We start from the raw sequence: 17,822 nt of genomic DNA on the forward strand, positions 1-17,822 counted from the left end.
TATCCCCACTGGTCTCCAAAAGTGTTCTGGAAATTGAACAAGGAAAAATAAATGCTAAAAAAAAAAAAGAATACCCAAGAAAGGGAGAAATTATTATCAGCAAAAACATTTGGGGGGAGTTAGAAAATCCAGGAAAATCAACTAAAGTTCCCTCACAATAGGACAAAAGTACCAGAAATTACCTTTACTAGCAACCTTAAGAACAATGTCCCAGACCTAAAAATATTTAAATGAATGGAAGAAATGCCATATTGTGGAATATTAGGATTGACTCTTGGAAACATTCTTTTCAAATAAATTTATGAGCTAAATAGCATCCCGATTCTTCATGGATTCAGTGTAGACGGTTTTCATTCTGTGTTGACAGGTAAGACTGAGCTTTAACACGGTGCTCCTGGAAGGGTTATGAGCTTTCTGTGGTCTTCTGTTCTCTCAGACTCTCCATGTCAGGGTTTATTTGTTCCATGAAGGTTTGGTGGACTTACCTGTAAAATTTCTGGGTCCAGTCCTATTTCTTAGAAGTGTGTCTTTCACTACTTCATAATAGCTATTATACATATAAGTGCATTCAGACTTTTTATTTTCTAGAGTCAATTTTGGTCATTTATAGTTTCCTAAAATGATTTATTTCATCTAGACTTTCAAGTTCCCTGGAATAAACTTCTACATAGTATTCTAGTTTTTTTCAGTCTCCTCAGTATCTTCAGTTATGTGTCATTTCTTGTGCCAATTTTTTTTTTTTTTTTGAGTAGGGGGTCTCACTCTGTTACCCAGGCTGGAGTGGAATGGCACAATCTTGGCTCATTAACCTCCCGGGTTCAAGCAACCTTAGCCTCCCGGGTTCAAGCATTTCTCCTGTCTCAGCCTCCCAAGTAGCTGGGACTGCAGGTGCATGCCACCACACCAGGATAATTTTTGTATTTTTAGTAGAGATGGGGCTTCACCATATTGGTCAGGCTGGTCTCAAACTCCTGATCTCAGGTGATCCACCCATCTTGGCCTCCCAAAGTACTGGGATTACAGGCAACAGCCACCCGCCCAGCCTCTTGTGCCATTTTTTAACAAAATTTATATCTCCTCTCTTTTTTTCTTAAGCTTTCTTTGCTACTTATTTTATTGGTATTTTTGCTTTATCAAGCAACTTTCTTTTTCTGTTTCTATTTTATTAATGTCTGCTTTTATTTGTATTCGTTTCTTCCATATACTTCCCCTACTGTTATTGTTTGTTTCTGCTAACTCAGTTTGAAAGGAAAATTCACTCATTTTCCATCTGTATTCCTATAAATGCATTAAAGGTATAAATTGTTCTGAGCATTGTTTCATGATATGCTACAGGTTTGGATAAGCAGAACTTTCATTGTCATTTTTTCTAAGGCATTTATTATTTCCTTTTCAATCCAAGAGTTATTTAGAAGTGTATTTCAAATTTCCCAGATACAGACTTTTATTGTTGTTATACTACTATAATTAATTTCAAATTTTATTCCTTGTATAGAAATTCCCTGTAATTTTTTTTCAAATTCATTGCTAAGTAAGGTGTGTTACTTACTTATTTACTATGATTGTAATATGTCAATTTCTCCTTAAACTCCCAGTTCAGATCCTTTGTTATTTTATTGATTTCTTTCCCTTTTCCTCATTGATTTGTGAGAGGCCTTTGCATTTTAGGAAAATTAATTCTTTGTTTCTCATATTCTCTCTCTGGCAGTTTTTAAAGAGAATTTACGTGCAATTAATATTTTAATAATATTATATGTTATTGAAAGGTAGGCTTAAAAGGACTTCTGTTTTATAACATTTCATTAGTCATTAGTTAATTTCTATTTTATCTTATATATTCTTGAAAATAAATCTATGTTTATCTTAACATTTCCACACTGTTCATTTTTAACCTGTGTAGGCCAACCTTTCCTATATCACGGCGACTGTAGCTTCGCTGTGACAAAATTAGAAAATTAGAATAAAGATATTTAAATTGGAGTCAAGATACTACAGTTTCCATGAAAATGTTATCACAGCTCGTTATGATATTGTAAAAACTGGGTCAGTCGTGACCAAGTTGAGATAGGAATTGGAGAGCCAGGTGGCCCCCATAACCCCCCATGCTCCAGACCACTCCAACTGTGTGAATGTGGCTGAGTTATTCAGACGGAGCCACAACTTCCTAATCTGAGGGAATGGAAGGAATTCACAACCTCTCAGTCCTTGTAAGAATAAAAGAAGATAATTGATGGGAACGCTGTTTGCAAAAGAACAAACATCTGTTTCTGTGATTCCATTGAATACTAAAGTATTAGCCCGGAATAGTCTGAGCCCCACATATATCATGCCAGTTTTCCCAACCACGATCTGCCTTTCTTATGAATCCTGATCCATTCGCAGAACAGTTATCATAACCCCTTTAGGAAATGGGAAGTGTTGGCCTTCCCTTTTGCACCATAAGGGGAAAAGGACAGTGCTCATTCAAAGTGGAATATTTGCTTTCTTAAAACACTGGAGGGAAACCTAAAACATTTTTTTTCTCTAGCCCCTTTTGCATGTTTCCTATTAATTTCTGGTTCAGCTACGTCTGGCAAACGAGTGTTATTTTTGCTACATTGGAAGACTTCCCTGAGGAAACAAACTGTGGACCTTCCCTCTTCCATGATGTTATTTGTGTTTAGTTTTGGGGGGACGTTGTGCTTGCTTGTTTTAGTTTTGCAGGATCTCCTCAGTTAAAGGCTTCTAAGTAAAACTGCTGACCCAGGGGTGCCAGTAGTATGCCTTCTCAGTTCATTCGGTTTTAGACAGTTTACTTATCATAATAAACTTGTGCATCTTTTCAAAAGAATTCATATGTGGAGTGGAAATGTAAGATGTACTTCAGAAGTCTCTTTATTATTCTGACAGGAAGGTTTCCCTTTCGCCAGGAGTTCTGGAACTCTTTGTTGCATACTTTTCTGGCAAAACCATGAAATCCATGTTTCTCCCCTCAGGATGATGAGCCTCCAGCTAAAGGGAAGAAAAAGAAAAAGAAGAAAAAGGAGGAAGAGATCGACATCGATGTGGATGACCCTGCCGTGAGTCGGTTCCAGTACCCCTTCCACGAGCTGATGGTGTGGGCCGTGCTGATGAAACGCCAGAAAATGGCGGTGTTCCTCTGGCAGCGAGGGGAGGAGAGCATGGCCAAGGCCCTGGTGGCCTGCAAGCTCTACAAGGCCATGGCCCACGAGTCCTCCGAGAGTGATCTGGTGGATGACATCTCCCAGGACTTGGATAACAATTCCAAGTTAGTGTCTAGTGGGGATTTAAAGGCCAGGAGAGACGACCATCCTGAGTACTTGTCTCTGCAGGGAGGGGTGGCCAATGTACTTCTCACTTAAGGACAATGGTGGTTAAAGGTTGTTCACAAATCACTTTGTCATGTCGGCATTTTTCTTTCTGTCTCTCGGAGGTGTTTTTGGACTGCCATTGTTTTCATGTACTGCCTTCTCTTTGCATCAAAATTGAAACACAATTTTCTTCTTTTCCTTGAAACACAATTTTAATGCAAAGATGATGAAATTAATTTCCATAAGGAAACATACACTAACAAGGAATACAACGTTAATGAGCCTGCGCCCTGGACTGTGACCTTCACAGGTGTTTCTGATTTTCCTCCGTGCTTAGGTGCTTAGGTGGGACAGGATGGCTAGAGGGGGCTGGAGTTGGGCGTGCTTCCCCTGGGTCAGTCAGGCTCTGATCAAACCAGCAGGTGAGGCTCTGGCAAAATCAGTTCTCCTGATGGCAGACGATTAAGAGACTGTTCTGGTAATTTCAAAATGGTTTCTTTTCCCCTGCTGGAAAGAGAAGGGGATTTTTCTCCTATATTCACTGTGAGAACCTGGTTAAGCTCCTGAGATAGAGGTCACAAAAGCATGGGCGTCCCCCGCATGACTGGGTCCCCCTGGAATTTTTTACTCACAGGCTTTCCTCACTGAGCCTCCAGCAATTCCTCAATCACAGTTCACATTTTCCTAACTCTGCACTGGTTCCTGCAGAGGTTTCTACTCCAGTAAGTTGTGGTTTTTGGTATCCGCCTGCCTCTCCAATTTGGGGGACAGCAGTTTGCCCTATGTCCTCCCTTCTCTGGTGGAGCTGAAAAGATTCAATGTTCGGCTTGTTTAGTTTGTTACTTGTTAGGATGGACTGGCGACTTCCAAGTTCCTTCCATGCCACACTGGAAACCAGAGGTCCCAGCACAACTTTACAGGGACCTAAACTTGAGGAGAGCACAGGCAGCGTGGCCAACATCTAACACCTTTGTTTTCTGAAGTTCACCGCTTTTATTTTGGACTCGATGATTTCTAAAATTACTAGCTGATTTCTAAACGTCAGAAATTCAAGACTCCCTAATAATGGGGCCGTGTCCATCTACCCCATGGGTTTTTTGATGCCAACCTTTGCTTCCTAGAGTCCCCACATGGTGACATGTGGTCACTCTGCAGCCTGCAGGAGGGCTGAGAGGTGCTGCTGATAGCATTCCTCTTCAGGGACAGAGGAGGCCATTCTCCCACATGTGATTCTGCCTTCCTTATCCTTCTCGTTACTGAAATAAAATCTTCTATACAACGGAGAAACAAAAGCAGAGGAGGGCGATCACTTCGGGACCGTGTCTTAACCACATTCTGTTATAAAAAATTGAAGGAACTCAGAATGTGTATGGTTATTGCCAAATATTTGAATCTGGGTCATGTGGGGAAGGCAGTAAACTTTATGCTCAAAATTCAGCTTGTGCCACCTTCTCCATGACCCCCAACTTCTATCACTGCCCCCATCAGTCATTAGGTGCCCTCTGGCCTGGGCCCTATAACAACTATGCCTTATCTCTGTCATAGCACTGAGAATGTTGGCTTCTCTGTAGTCACTGTGATGGTGAAGTGTTACACGTGCAGAGAAAGGCATGCATTTGAAATGTCCAGCTGGTGACAGTCCACAGGTGGGACATGCCAGCACCACCAGCACCCAGATCAACTAAGAACCTAGCTGGCACCCACCAGCCCTCCTGTGACCCCCTTCCAGTGTCCACCTCCCCCCAGCTACCACCACCAGCAGCCCCACTACTGGGGCTCCAACTCCACAGGTGCTGCATTTGAAGTCATCTTTGCTGTCTTTTCTGTCCGCCTTCCTGATTCGTGCACGACTTGAGGGAAGGGACTTTGTCTTCTCATCTCCATGTCCCTGGGGCCTGAGGGACAGATGTGGTCTCAACCTACAGCTCCACTTGCAGCAGAAGCAGTCAGCCCCCCTCCTGACTGAGCTCCCAGCCACTGTCCCTGGCCATCCCCCTTTGGGGACACATCCCTGGAGCTTCTCGCTTGCAGAGAACCTCAAAGCCCCTCCAGTGAAGGATTCTGTGTCCCTTGGCTCCGTAAGTCCTTGTGGATATGCCTAAGAAAGAGCTTGCGGCCACTGTGGCTTCACCCTGGTCCCTTCTTTTTTCCCCCAGAGACTTCGGCCAGCTTGCTTTGGAGTTATTAGATCAGTCCTATAAGCACGACGAGCAGATCGCCATGAAACTCCTGACCTACGAGCTGAAAAACTGGAGCAACTCGACCTGCCTCAAACTGGCCGTGGCAGCCAAACACCGGGACTTCATCGCTCACACCTGCAGCCAGATGCTGCTGACCGACATGTGGATGGGAAGGCTGCGGATGCGGAAGAACCCCGGCCTGAAGGTGCGTGCAACGCATTGCGAGGCAGGCCGGGGCAACAGTGACAAGCGACTCTCTGCCAGGCTGAGCTGAGCATTTTCTGTGGCTTATTTCATTTATTCCTTCGAGCAACCCCCTGAGGGAGACGTCATGACAATCATTGTCTTATAGATGAGGAACCTGAAGCTTTAAGATGAAATGACATGCCTGGGATCTTAGCTGGTCAGCACGGGATCAGGACCCACACCCAGGTGGTCTAACTCAGCCCTGCCTGACCAGCCCATCAGGCTGCACAAACCCCCGCCACAGTCAGAGTCTCCTAATGGAGCCCCCCCATAACTCAGCATGCACACGCACCCTGGTTGGGTCATCTACCCACCATTAAAGCAGGGACTGGAACTCTTTCTAGATTCCCTTATAACTCTGAAATTGTATATTATTTTACTAGCAATGTTTTCATGACATGGGAGAAAATTATGAGAAAATATGAAGCTACGAAAGGGTTTGAAAAAGATATAGTGGGGGAAAAATTATATTGCAATCAAACCCTAGCTCTGGGGTTTGCTGCTGTTAACTGCTAGCTTATCTTGAGAAGAGATTCTAATCTGCAGATAACCTGGCAATCTAATGGCAGTATTATATCTATTTTAGAGATCTCCATGAGGATAAAGAAAAGGCTGTACAAGTTATACTGTGTAGTATGGTTCTGACAAATAGAGGGCACTTTGTTTCTTAGAAATATGACCGTTATGTCTGTCTAATTCTATATCATATGCTAAGCTGATGTTATACGTAACTTAGGATATTAATAAACAGTTTTCAGAATTCCAAGAATAAAGAGCTCTTCAAGGTTTTGAGGAAACTAAGGTGGATCACCTACATGGGGATGAACATCGAATTGGCATCAGACTTTTCATCAATAACACTGAAACCCAGAAGGCAGCAGTGGAGGAAGGCCTCATAGTTCTGAGGGGAAAGCATTTGGAGCCTGGAATGTTTTCTACCCAGGTCAACTATTCAAAAGCATGAGACAAGAACATCGGTTTAAGACAGGAAAAGACTCAAACTATACACCTTCAACCTCCCATTCAGAAGAATTAGTTTAGTAGGTAGTCCAAGCAAAAAAAAAAAGGTAAAAATTACAATGAAAAAACGTGGTGTGGAGTGTAAGAAACAGGCCCCAAGTTTTATAAATTGCCATTCAAAAGCTGTGCAGCCGAGAGAAAGGCGGTCAGATTAAATGAGGCCAAGGAGTTGTGGGATCCAAAAAGGAAGTACTCAAGGAGAATAGAAATAACTCCAATAAATAGACAGAATGACTAAGAAGCCCCCAAGTGTCAGGAATACAGGTTAAGGAAGCAAAACAGTTTATAATACTTAACAAGAAAATAGAAGGCGAATCCATACATTTCAGGAAAAACAATGAAGTGCACACAAAAGTTAAAGTTCAGTTATGATTCAAACTAAAGTTTAAAATGATCTTGAACCATTGGTAGAGTGTGGAAAAGCGCTGTCAAAAAGGGAAGTGCAGCCGGGCGTGGGAGGCCAAGGCAGGAGGATCACTGGAGCCCAGGAGTACAGGGCTAGCCTGGGCAACATAGTGAAACCCCATCTCTATTTAAAAAAAAAATTTTTTTAATTAGCCAGGTAGGCCGGTCGTGGTGGCTCACGCATGTAATCCCAGCATTTTCTGAGGCAGAGGTGGGCGGATCACGAGGTCTGGAGATCGAGACCATCCTGGATAACACGGTGAAACCCCATCTCTACTAAAAATACAAAAAATTAGCCAGGTGTGGTGGCAGGTGCCTGTGGTCCCAGCTACTCGGGAGGCTGAGACAGGAGAATGGCGTGAACCCGGGAGGTGGAGCTTGTAGTGAACCGAGATAGTGCCACTACACTCCAGTCTGGGCGACAGAGCGAGACTGTCTCAAAAAATAAAAATAAAAAAATTAGCCAGGTATGGTGGTGCACACTTGTAGTCCCAGCTACTCAGGAGACTGAGATGGGAAAATCACTTGAGCCCAGAAGATCGAGAATGCAGCTAGCCATGATTGTGCCACTGCACTCCAACCCAGGCAACCAAGCAAGACCTTGTCTCTAAATAAATAAATAAATAAATAAATAAATGGAAGCATGTTTTCTATGAGCCTGGGCATCCGGGCATCCTTTTGTTGTCTAGGCTGAGCCTTGCAACTCTTAGTTCACATAATCTCATTTATATCAATGGTAGTTCTATATAAAATACATTTGGCCTACTTCACTAGAGGTATTATATTTTATTTATATTATTATATTTTAATGTAAAGATTTGCCTTCCTTGAAATTTCATGTAAGGACTTTTTTTTTTTTTTTTTTTTTGAGACAGGGTCTTGCTCTGTCACCCAGGCTGGAGTGCAGTGGCACAATCTCAGCTCATTGCAAGTTCCGCCTCCTGGGTTCAAGTGATTCTTGTGCCTCAGCCTCCTAAGTAGCTGGTATTACAGACGTGCACCACCATGCCCAGTTAATTTTTGTATTTTAGTAGAGATGGGGTTTCATCATGTTGGCCAGGCTGGTCTCAAACTCCTGGCCTCATATGAGCCACCAACCTTGGCCTCCCAAAGTACTGGGATTACAGGTGTGAGCCACCATGCTAGTCAGGACTTTTCTTTTTAAAGTTAGGATCACCAATAGTGCTGCTTGCCATTCATTTAAAAAATTTAGTGTATATTCTTAAATTTTTTTACTGCCTGCAATTCTACCAACGTACTAAGCACATGTCACAGAACATCAGACCAGGGATAAACATCCCAGGGCTCCTAGGTTATTGAACAATGTTGAAGGTCATAATTAAAAAATTTTAACTATGCTGGGAAATTTTTCTAGAATTGCCACAGCTTAAAAAATCGATTTATGTCCCCTAGGTTATCATGGGGATTCTTCTTCCTCCCACCATCTTGTTTTTAGAATTTCGCACATATGATGATTTCTCGTATCAAACATCCAAGGAAAACGAGGATGGCAAAGAAAAAGAAGAGGAGAATACGGTCAGTGACACACTTGACCCTAAGAGTATCAGTGTGATCTCGTTTTAAAAATTGTTGAGATTTCTTGTACTATGGATTGAGAAATCTCACTGGTTAAGAGCATTTTTGGAATTGTTTTTTTTAATGGTGCCTGTGTGCTGGAGTGCCTTGCATTTCTCATTTAACCACCTGCCTGTCATGTGCTGTGCTCTGTTTTCCAGGACGCGAATGCAGATGCTGGCTCAAGAAAGGGGGACGAGGAGAATGAGCACAAAAAACAGAGAAGTATTCCCATCGGAACAAAGATCTGTGAATTTTATAACGCGCCCATTGTCAAGTTCTGGTTTTACACAGTAAGGCCTTCTTTTAAACATTTGACATTCAGCATGTTTTGAATGCTTTGATATGTTGGAATCAAGAAAAATTTCAAGGGCTTAAAAAAGTATCTAAAAATTCACTGAATTAAAATGAATTATGAAAACAAAACTGGGACTAATTGAGATCTCTGGCTAACATTGGATCTTGATATCCTGTCATATATTGATATATGTGATATATTGATATATGGCCATCCTAGTCCCAAATACACCATCTCATAAGGCAAAACAGTCACATGCTGTTTGCTTACGATGAACTCTTTTGATGCCTTTAGCAATACAAACTTAGGGAACTATAATTTTATTTTTAAATGAACAGAGATGACTAGTGAGTTAAAGAGCAAATTCACAGATTGCATTTTTCATGAAATTGGTGGGGTCATTACAAGGGCATGGCTAAATCCAGATAGTAAACTCTTGGAATAGGGAAACAAATCCAGGCCTCTCGTTCTGAAGTGCTCACCAAATTGACCAGCTTGGCTGGCAAGCCATCCTCCATCCCCCTCTGAGGCCCGGGTCTACACAGCTCCTAGAGTGTGGCTCTCTGCTAACAAGAGGAAGAGAGGAGGCAGGAGGGCAGATCAGAGCACCTCTGGGGGAAATGGCCGAGCTGCAGGAAGTACCAGCGGGGGTGGCCAGGCATGCTGTGGCTTGTGCAACCATGTCAGTCGGGAGGAAAGAGACTTTTCATGAAACCCCAAGCATCAAGCCGCAGCCCATGCCAGGCAGGTCTCGGGGCCGTGGTTGCACTGGTGATGAGGTGGGAACAGGGCATGGGACATGAGCTGGGTCCCTGGCCATGGTCTGGGCGATGAATGAGGGTGGACTGGGGGCAGAGCAAAGCTCCGTGTGGGGGCCCACCTCAAGGGTCAGCTGTGGGCCTGGACACCCAACCTTGTGGCAGCCATGATTGATGATACAGTCGAAGTCACTGCTGCCCATCAATTCTGGTCAGAACCATCTGAGGGCCTGAGGTTCACCCAGCCTACAGGAGAGCCCAGCCATAGAGGCTGCTGCCAGGGATGGGGCCAGGAAGCCATCGAAGCCTCTCAGCCTTGGGCCTCGCCCCAGACCCTCTGGATCGGGTAGAGTCAACACACACTGTACAGCTTCCCAGGGATTAGGTTGCAGCCCAAAGTCTGAGAACCTGGCTCTAATCTTTCTTAGAGGAGTGGATAGTGGATCTGGGGGGGCCTGCCTGTCTCCTGGTAAAATGTATAGGATTGGGAGGTGGGATCTTGGAAAAAAAAATGCCCAATTACAAATACTCAACTTCTAGCAGCCCTCCCCCAAGCCTTCCAAAGGGGCCTGTGCCGGTGAGGGACCCAGAAGCTGAAGTTTTCTTGGCGTCCTGGTGAACCACCGGGGACAGGTGACCCACTTCAGACGTCCTCCCCCAGCCCCTTAACTCCCCGCTTTTGCCTCACCCACCCCCACCTCCAGCTCTGCCTCTTTCCCTGCCACAGAGATGGGGCCCTGCTGCGGCCACAGCAAATCCTGGACATGCCACCACTAACTGAGGGGACCCTAGGGTCAGCTCGCGTGTCTGGGTGGGCAACTCATCTGCATGTCCTCTCATCTGACTTCCCAGTTGTGGAAAGAATCAGGAAGGAAATTTGTGAGGCAGGGAGGAGTAAGTAACATTTTCCAATTTCCAGGAATGTAGAAGACACTCCAGCAAACTATTAAAAGTTTCCCGTTATCACAATGTTTGCAACTTCATAGTTTCCCCGTGAGGATGACAGCACCAACAAATATGTCTCCATGTAGAAAATGGAAAGTCAGGGCCCATATCATGCTGAAGTATAAAATGCCTCCCATCCTGCTTCCAGGTCTTCTGTCTTCACTGGTGAGGTGCAGGGAACATTTCCTCTCAATAAGTCAGTCCAGTTGGAAACAAAGATTCTTTTAGATGTGTCAACCTGAAAGAAAATGGGTGTCAAAATTTGATTGCAATGTTATTCCCCCAAACACGGCTAACAGCTTGTCTTTCTTTCAGATATCATACTTGGGCTACCTGCTGCTGTTTAACTATGTCATCCTGGTGCGGATGGATGGCTGGCCCTCCCTCCAGGAATGGATTGTGATCTCCTACATCGTGAGCCTGGCGTTAGAGAAGATACGAGAGGTGGCTACTCCAAAGGCCTGCCCCAGCCCACTAACCCCTGACTGCAAATGCAAATATGGCTCCTTACTGAAAAAACATTTCATGCAAACTATGCATGTTGGGCCAGGCACTGTGGCTCATGCCTGTAATCCCAGCACTTTGGGAGGCCGAGGCAGGTGGATCACTTGAGGTCAGGAATTCTAAACCAGCCTGTCCAACATGGTGAAACACCACCTCCTCTAAAAATAAAAAAATTAGCCAGGTGTGGTGATGCATGCCTACAATCCCAGCTACTAGGGAGGCTGAGGTGGGAGGATCACTTGAGATCAGTAATTCAAAACCAGCCTGGCCAACATGGTGAAACCCCAACTCAATTAAAAATACAAAAATTAGCCGGTCGTGTGGCAGGTGGCTGTCATCTTGGCTACTCAGGAGGCTGAGGTGGGAGGATCACTTGAACCCGGGAGGCAGAGGTTGCAATAAGCTGAGATGGCACCACTGCACTCCAGCCTGAGAGACAGAGTGACAGTCCATCTCGAAAACAAAAACAGAAAAACAAATTATACATGCTGTGGGACTTTTTTTGTACTCACAATTCCAAGTTTATTCCATTCATTTATTTAAGATGTATACATCTTGAATGAACTTGAACTTGGAAATTCAAACACGAGGCAAAATAAAGGTATTTAACAATGAAAACAGGTTTGAATGCATAGGAAAGCATCAGCAAATGCTGCCGGCGACTTGAAATAAACCAAATTACCACAACTGGGTACAAATTTTGGCTTAGTTTTTTGGGACCAGAAGCGAGAAAGAGAGATACAAGGGACACTTGCACAGTGTGGTCCAAAGCCCAAAGTTGCAGGAAAAATATCATCTCTTTTATCTCTGGACTCTTGTGTAAGAGATTTATGAAGGGAGGGCTCCCAGTGAGGAGGAAAGGAGCTAAGTGAGGTGTGGCTTCAGGTGGACCCTGTCCTTGGCCTAATCCTGTAGGGGGCTCTGAGTGAACTGGACACTGTGGCGTCTGTCTCACCTTTGGGCCCCACCTCAATTAGTCATTGGTACCCACCAGAGACATGGCTCCAAGTGTCCAAGAGCAAGCCTCCCAGAAGGGTGCAGGCGTGGGCCTAACAGCAGCACCTGCGGCAAGTGGGGTGGACAGGCCCTCCTGGGGAGAAGCTCCAGGGGATATGGGACGGGCCTAGAGTATTTGCTGCAAACAGAGGGAACAGGATTTTCAACTCAGTGTTGAAAAAGAACAGATACCATCTCACAAACGACTCTTGTCATCCCAGAGGGCTCGAGTGAAAATGTAACTCCCAGTAGGCAATCTCTGCAGACAGCAGAGGAAAGATGGGCCAGGTACTTTCCTTTCCAGTATCATTCAGAAGTTTTAATTCACTAAATTTGCTTATAAAGAGAAAGCATGTACCCAAGCAAAAAAGCACCTTGAACTGAAAAAGCCCACAGCACCATTTCATATCCTTTCTGCAACTGATACACAACCAATACTATTATTTTGCGATAACTGTTGACCCTTTCACTGAACTGAAAAACATTATTAACCTAGTCCAGGTAGAGGGAATCTGATGGCATCGGACTAGAGCCTGAAAAACCAAAAGAGCACTGAATCCAAAATTACACATGCCACCTTCTACTACTGTTCCTTTTCTAGCGGGGCTTCCTTCAAATTCTGCAGGTGCTGCAACTGGGATTTCCTGAGCAGCCTGCTTTCCCATCACTGTGCTGTCATGACCTTGCTGAGGATCCACCATACACCAAGACACTGTTCTTTATTCCGGGAACCTGCCCCCAGTTATAGGAGAGAGAGGGCAGCCATCAGCTGGTGTGCACGGGTTGTTAAACTAGTGAATCCCTTCTGTGTGGGCTGATAGAAAACCACTGTCCCATCCTGCCCCAACCACCCACAGAGATCCCCAAGACCTCTGCAACTGAAGGGGTACCACCTGGCATGGCAACCCTCCACCCAGTGCGGCACCACAGACAGCTGTGCCATTGGGAAGGCTCTGCATACGCCTGCGCGTGCTGCTTGCTAAATATCTTCCATTTTATTCTGTGGAAGTCTCCCCTTAAGCAGCAGTGATTTTGAAAGGATAATATCTCAAGTAGGGGAAAACCTGGTCTAACTTTCCCCTAATTTCTCATGTCTAAGTTGCAAAGGAATTTTGCCAAATCAAAACATTTCCTAGCCCCGTTCTGCCATCTCCACTGGGTGGACTGCCCCTCTGTGGGGCCACGTGGGGCTCATCTGTGCTCTAGAGTTTTTGTCCTGTGTGACTCTGGAATGTGGAGTAACAGGCACGTGTCCAGATAATTAAAAAAGAAATCAAAATGCAGCTGCTTTAATTACAGCCAGAAGGACATAATTTAGAAGGCATTTCCTGAGTTTGTAAAACCCTGAATCTAAGAATAGGGAGGATCCCATGGAATTTCCCTTTCTAGATATCTCTCTCTCCCTGAGAAGAAGAGTGTTTAGAGGTTTTGAGTAGGAAAGGGGCCAGAACATGCCCTGGAATGTTCCACGAGTCTTATCATTCCAATATTCTAAGACAAGACTTCTAATACGGCATCTCAGTTTATTGTTCTCTGGGGTTTGTTTTCAGATCCTCATGTCAGAACCAGGCAAACTCAGCCAGAAAATCAAAGTTTGGCTTCAGGAGTACTGGAACATCACAGATCTCGTGGCCATTTCCACATTCATGATTGGAGCAATTCTTCGCCTACAGAACCAGCCCTACATGGGCTATGGCCGGGTAATCTACTGTGTGGATATCATCTTCTGGTACATCCGTGTCCTGGACATCTTTGGTGTCAACAAGTATCTGGGGCCATACGTGATGATGATTGGAAAGATGGTTAGTAATGGCATCCTGTGGGTATCCAGAGAGACTTTGGCTGTGGTTAGGGCGTAAGAACAGGCCTTGGGCATGGCTTCCTTCAATTTCATTTGGTTTTCCTTTTGCAGTTGGCCTTTTAAAGGAAATATTCTTTGCTTTAAGATACACAGTTCTCCTACGTATTGATAACTTAATAAAATCCAATAGAAAAACATGAGTTGAGGGCCTACTGTATATACATAAATAACATATATACATATATAGTGTGTATACACACACAATATGCATACATATATCTCTCAATATATATCAGGTACTCAATATATACTGTCTTCCTTCTCCCATACCATATTTCAACTGTAGGATGACTAATTACTTTTGCTTTTTATTCCTTCTGATTTATTATTAATGAGCCTATTTTGACAGCAACATTAAAGAAAATAGCCTCCTTTTTTTATAAGAGCTTAATTCACTTTCCCAGGACATAAGAGAGCATCAATTTTTGATGCAATAGGAATTCAGTAGCAAAATAGATGTCTCAAAATATTTACTTGTTGATGGCTGGAAACATATTTTCAGGGACATGGATTTGATGTTCTATGAGACTACATCCCCTTCAGAATGCACATATGTCCAAAAAAAAAAAACACAAAAAACTGCCTGATTTATAACCTCCTAACATATGGCAGAAGCCAGAGACAAAGGGAGCCCAAGGCCAATTCCCAACCTGTACTCCAGATGATCTTCAGCTCATTCACTCTGGCCTGGAGTGAATACAGGAAGTTCATGTGATTAGACCATGATGACTTATACTCCAGAACAGGCCAGAGAATATGAAACTGAAAATGAACCAGCAGGCCATCCTTACATTACCTAAAAGAGCCTCAGTGTTAGGACTGGTGCAAGAAGAAAGCAAGCCTCCTACCTTTAGGAAGGATTCTTTAAAGGCAAGTGGTTTTGAGCTAAGGGATGTATGCTTTAGTAAACTCCAGCAAGGGCCTCCATCTTGAACAAGGGATGTTCAAAATTAGGAATTATACCAGTTTAGTATCCACAGTAACCAGGGCATTGCTCACTGTAACCACTCAGCACTTGTGTAGTGAATGAATAAATGTTGGTCTACACTCTCAATTCATTATTGTTTTATTTCCTTAGGTATTTCTTCCTCTTACTCCTTAGTATCCCTTACAAACTCCCATCTTTTCTCATAATTCTTCCCTTTGTCCATTTGCAGTTTTAGTTACTAAGGTACATGTGTTTATGGGCAATAACAGAGGAGAAGCAAGAAGGATGAAGAGCCGATGAGGCTAGCAATGTTCTAGAAGACATTCTAGGCATAAAGCATTGCACGGAGTAGGAAAAAGCCTTCCCAGGGATGGGAAGGAAGGAAGGGAAAGAGGCTTTCTTCATCCTGATTAAGAATTCGTGAAGTGCTTAATTGGAGAGAGCAATATAATGAGCCAGGGTGAACTTGGCCCATGAGCCAAGACAGTGAGAGACAAATGTTCTCCTTACTCAGATGATCGACATGCTGTACTTTGTGGTCATCATGCTGGTCGTGCTCATGAGTTTTGGAGTAGCCCGTCAAGCCATTCTGCATCCAGAGGAGAAGCCTTCTTGGAAACTGGCCCGAAACATCTTCTACATGCCCTACTGGATGATCTATGGAGAGGTGTTTGCAGACCAGATAGACCGTAAGAGTAGAATTCATAGTAAGATTCTCTTCCCTGCTTCTGAGGCAGATGATCAGTTCCAAATTAATGGAAGAGCATGTATTAATATGGAAATAAAAAATATTTGTCACTCCACCATAGGCATCAAATTATTTTACAAAGAAATAAGAACAAATTATGGAACATGGATTTGCAGACATCAGTCATTTCTTTTATTCTAAAAATAATTCACTAGAATTCCAAAAGAGTCTCACTTCCCTTGAACTGGACCTGATGGACATCCTGTCACATGAATGCAGTTCTAATGCCAATAGCCTAGTTTTTCTTCAACCCAGTATCTCCCCACCCCAGGATAAGGCTGGTAGTGTTTTCCAGTAGAATGAACTAGTGAACAGGGCAGAGTAACTGGTACGTCCCACCATCCTCTTCTTCAAGTCATCAGAGCCCATTTTCCACATAGCTACCCATTTCATCTTCACTACTAGAGTGCTATTTTGTATTATCAAAAATAATCTGGATGTTAGTAGAGGAAATGGGCTATGATCCTGCACAGATTTCTGGGGAATGTAGGCCCAGCTCCTCTGCAGGCTGAGCTGGTGTCTTCTGGATTGAAGGAATGTAAAGCTCAAATGTTCTTGTACCTATTTCACCAGCACAGTTGAATAAATGTTCCACCAGTGAAGGAGGCACTTTTAGCCCCATTTCCATTTCAGGACCAACATTTTCATTTTCATGTTGTAATTTATCATAAAGCATCAGCTATAATAGCATGTTGCTACTTCCAGAGTTCTGCTCTTTGGGAATAGAAAGTTTCTATCATCTTCCTCTCATATAGAATGTAGGGCTGTCTGTGTATCTACTGTCTCTAGTTTAGACAATAACCAGCTCATGCAGTAGCTTCTAACTTTTATAATGTCATTCTGACCATATCATTATTGCAAGTATTGCAAAGTCAACTATTGAAGTGTGTTAGTAGCTTGGTAAGCCAGAACATAAAAATCTAACTTGGTTTCAAAAGAATATTCGTTTAGGTAGACATACATACATATTAAAAGTCCCTGGATTCCAGGCATAAACTGTAGTATTTTTATTGTTGGACTTTTTTTTTTTTTTCATTAAATTGGGTTATGAGAGAAGATAAACAGGTAAACTTTAGGCTGTGCTATTCTCAGTAACATAATTAAATGTAGGTTTTTGATTCTTGATCTTTTAACTAATAATTTTGTAGTTATTTGTGCTTATGAGGTGTTTGTGTTGGAATATAGGGAATGTGTGATTGGTTAACCTGATCATCTGCCAGTAACATGTCTTTTTCACAGTATTTTTAACTAGTGAGCTTTTGCTCTTGCTTATGACATAAGGTAAAATAAATATCCATGATATATATTTTCTAGCATTATTAATGTATGTAATTCTTCTAAATAGATCACTGTTTCTAAGTGTGAATCAATAATTCCCAAGCTTAAAATATTTGTATTTCTTCACAGCAAAACAATTATGTTGTTAAGTCACTTGTTTTACTTTTCTCTCAACCATCATATTATTTTCTTTCCTCCCCTCCTGTCAAAACAAAACAAAACAAAAATCCTGCTTTCCAATTGTTATGTAGTCTACGCCATGGAAATTAATCGTAAGTTTACATGGAATTGATTATTCTAGTCTATGGAATGTGTTTCTTAATTACCTTTTCCTTAGCTGATTACTAGTAGTCTTAAACTGTTTTCAAATACTTCTCTTGTTTTTTGGTGCTAGTACTTTTTAAATTGCCAGTAAAAAGTAAAGAGAACCATATATTCACTGTTGGGATCACCCTAATTTTTTTAGAGGAGAAATAGACCCCCTGTGATGAAAAGTTGCATTTCAAATGAGCAGAGGGGGAAAAGATTATTTTTCAAACACCGCACCAAAACAGTTGATTAAACAATTTGGGAAGTAGAGGGAATCCCTAACCCATACGACATAACAAAAATATTTTCAAATTTAATGTATCAATGAAACCAAGAAAACAACCAGAAGACAACATACGCTAATGTTAAATAATTAGAAGCCACAATGACTTTCAAATGGATAACAATAAAGGGAAAAAAGATAAAGATACATTTATCTGCTTAAAAATGAAGACTTTTG

General features: G+C 42.8%; 1 protein-coding gene and 1 long non-coding RNA gene across 2 annotated transcripts in view; one reads left to right on the forward strand and one right to left on the reverse strand.

Annotated features, from left to right (window-relative positions):
• TRPM1 (transient receptor potential cation channel subfamily M member 1) overlaps positions 1–16,031 on the forward strand; it is a 30,054-nt gene extending 14,023 nt beyond the window's left edge. Inside the window, exons 8-14 of the mRNA XM_028850659.2 lie at positions 2,976–3,268; positions 5,468–5,696; positions 8,576–8,698; positions 8,899–9,030; positions 11,054–11,182; positions 13,789–14,040; positions 15,542–16,031. Coding sequence (XP_028706492.2) covers positions 2,976–3,268; positions 5,468–5,696; positions 8,576–8,698; positions 8,899–9,030; positions 11,054–11,182; positions 13,789–14,040; positions 15,542–15,916 — 1,533 coding nt within the window. The 3' untranslated portion in view covers positions 15,917–16,031. The remainder of the gene's footprint in view (positions 1–2,975; positions 3,269–5,467; positions 5,697–8,575; positions 8,699–8,898; positions 9,031–11,053; positions 11,183–13,788; positions 14,041–15,541) is intronic.
• Positions 9,343–17,822, reverse strand: part of LOC106999104 (uncharacterized) — a 42,719-nt gene continuing 34,239 nt past the window's right edge. Inside the window, exon 2 of the long non-coding RNA XR_013395479.1 lies at positions 9,343–10,976. This is a non-coding gene — a long non-coding RNA (uncharacterized LOC106999104). The remainder of the gene's footprint in view (positions 10,977–17,822) is intronic.

This window comes from Macaca mulatta, chromosome 7, assembly GCF_049350105.2.
Source record: "Macaca mulatta isolate MMU2019108-1 chromosome 7, T2T-MMU8v2.0, whole genome shotgun sequence".
Taxonomy (NCBI): domain Eukaryota; kingdom Metazoa; phylum Chordata; class Mammalia; order Primates; family Cercopithecidae; genus Macaca; species Macaca mulatta.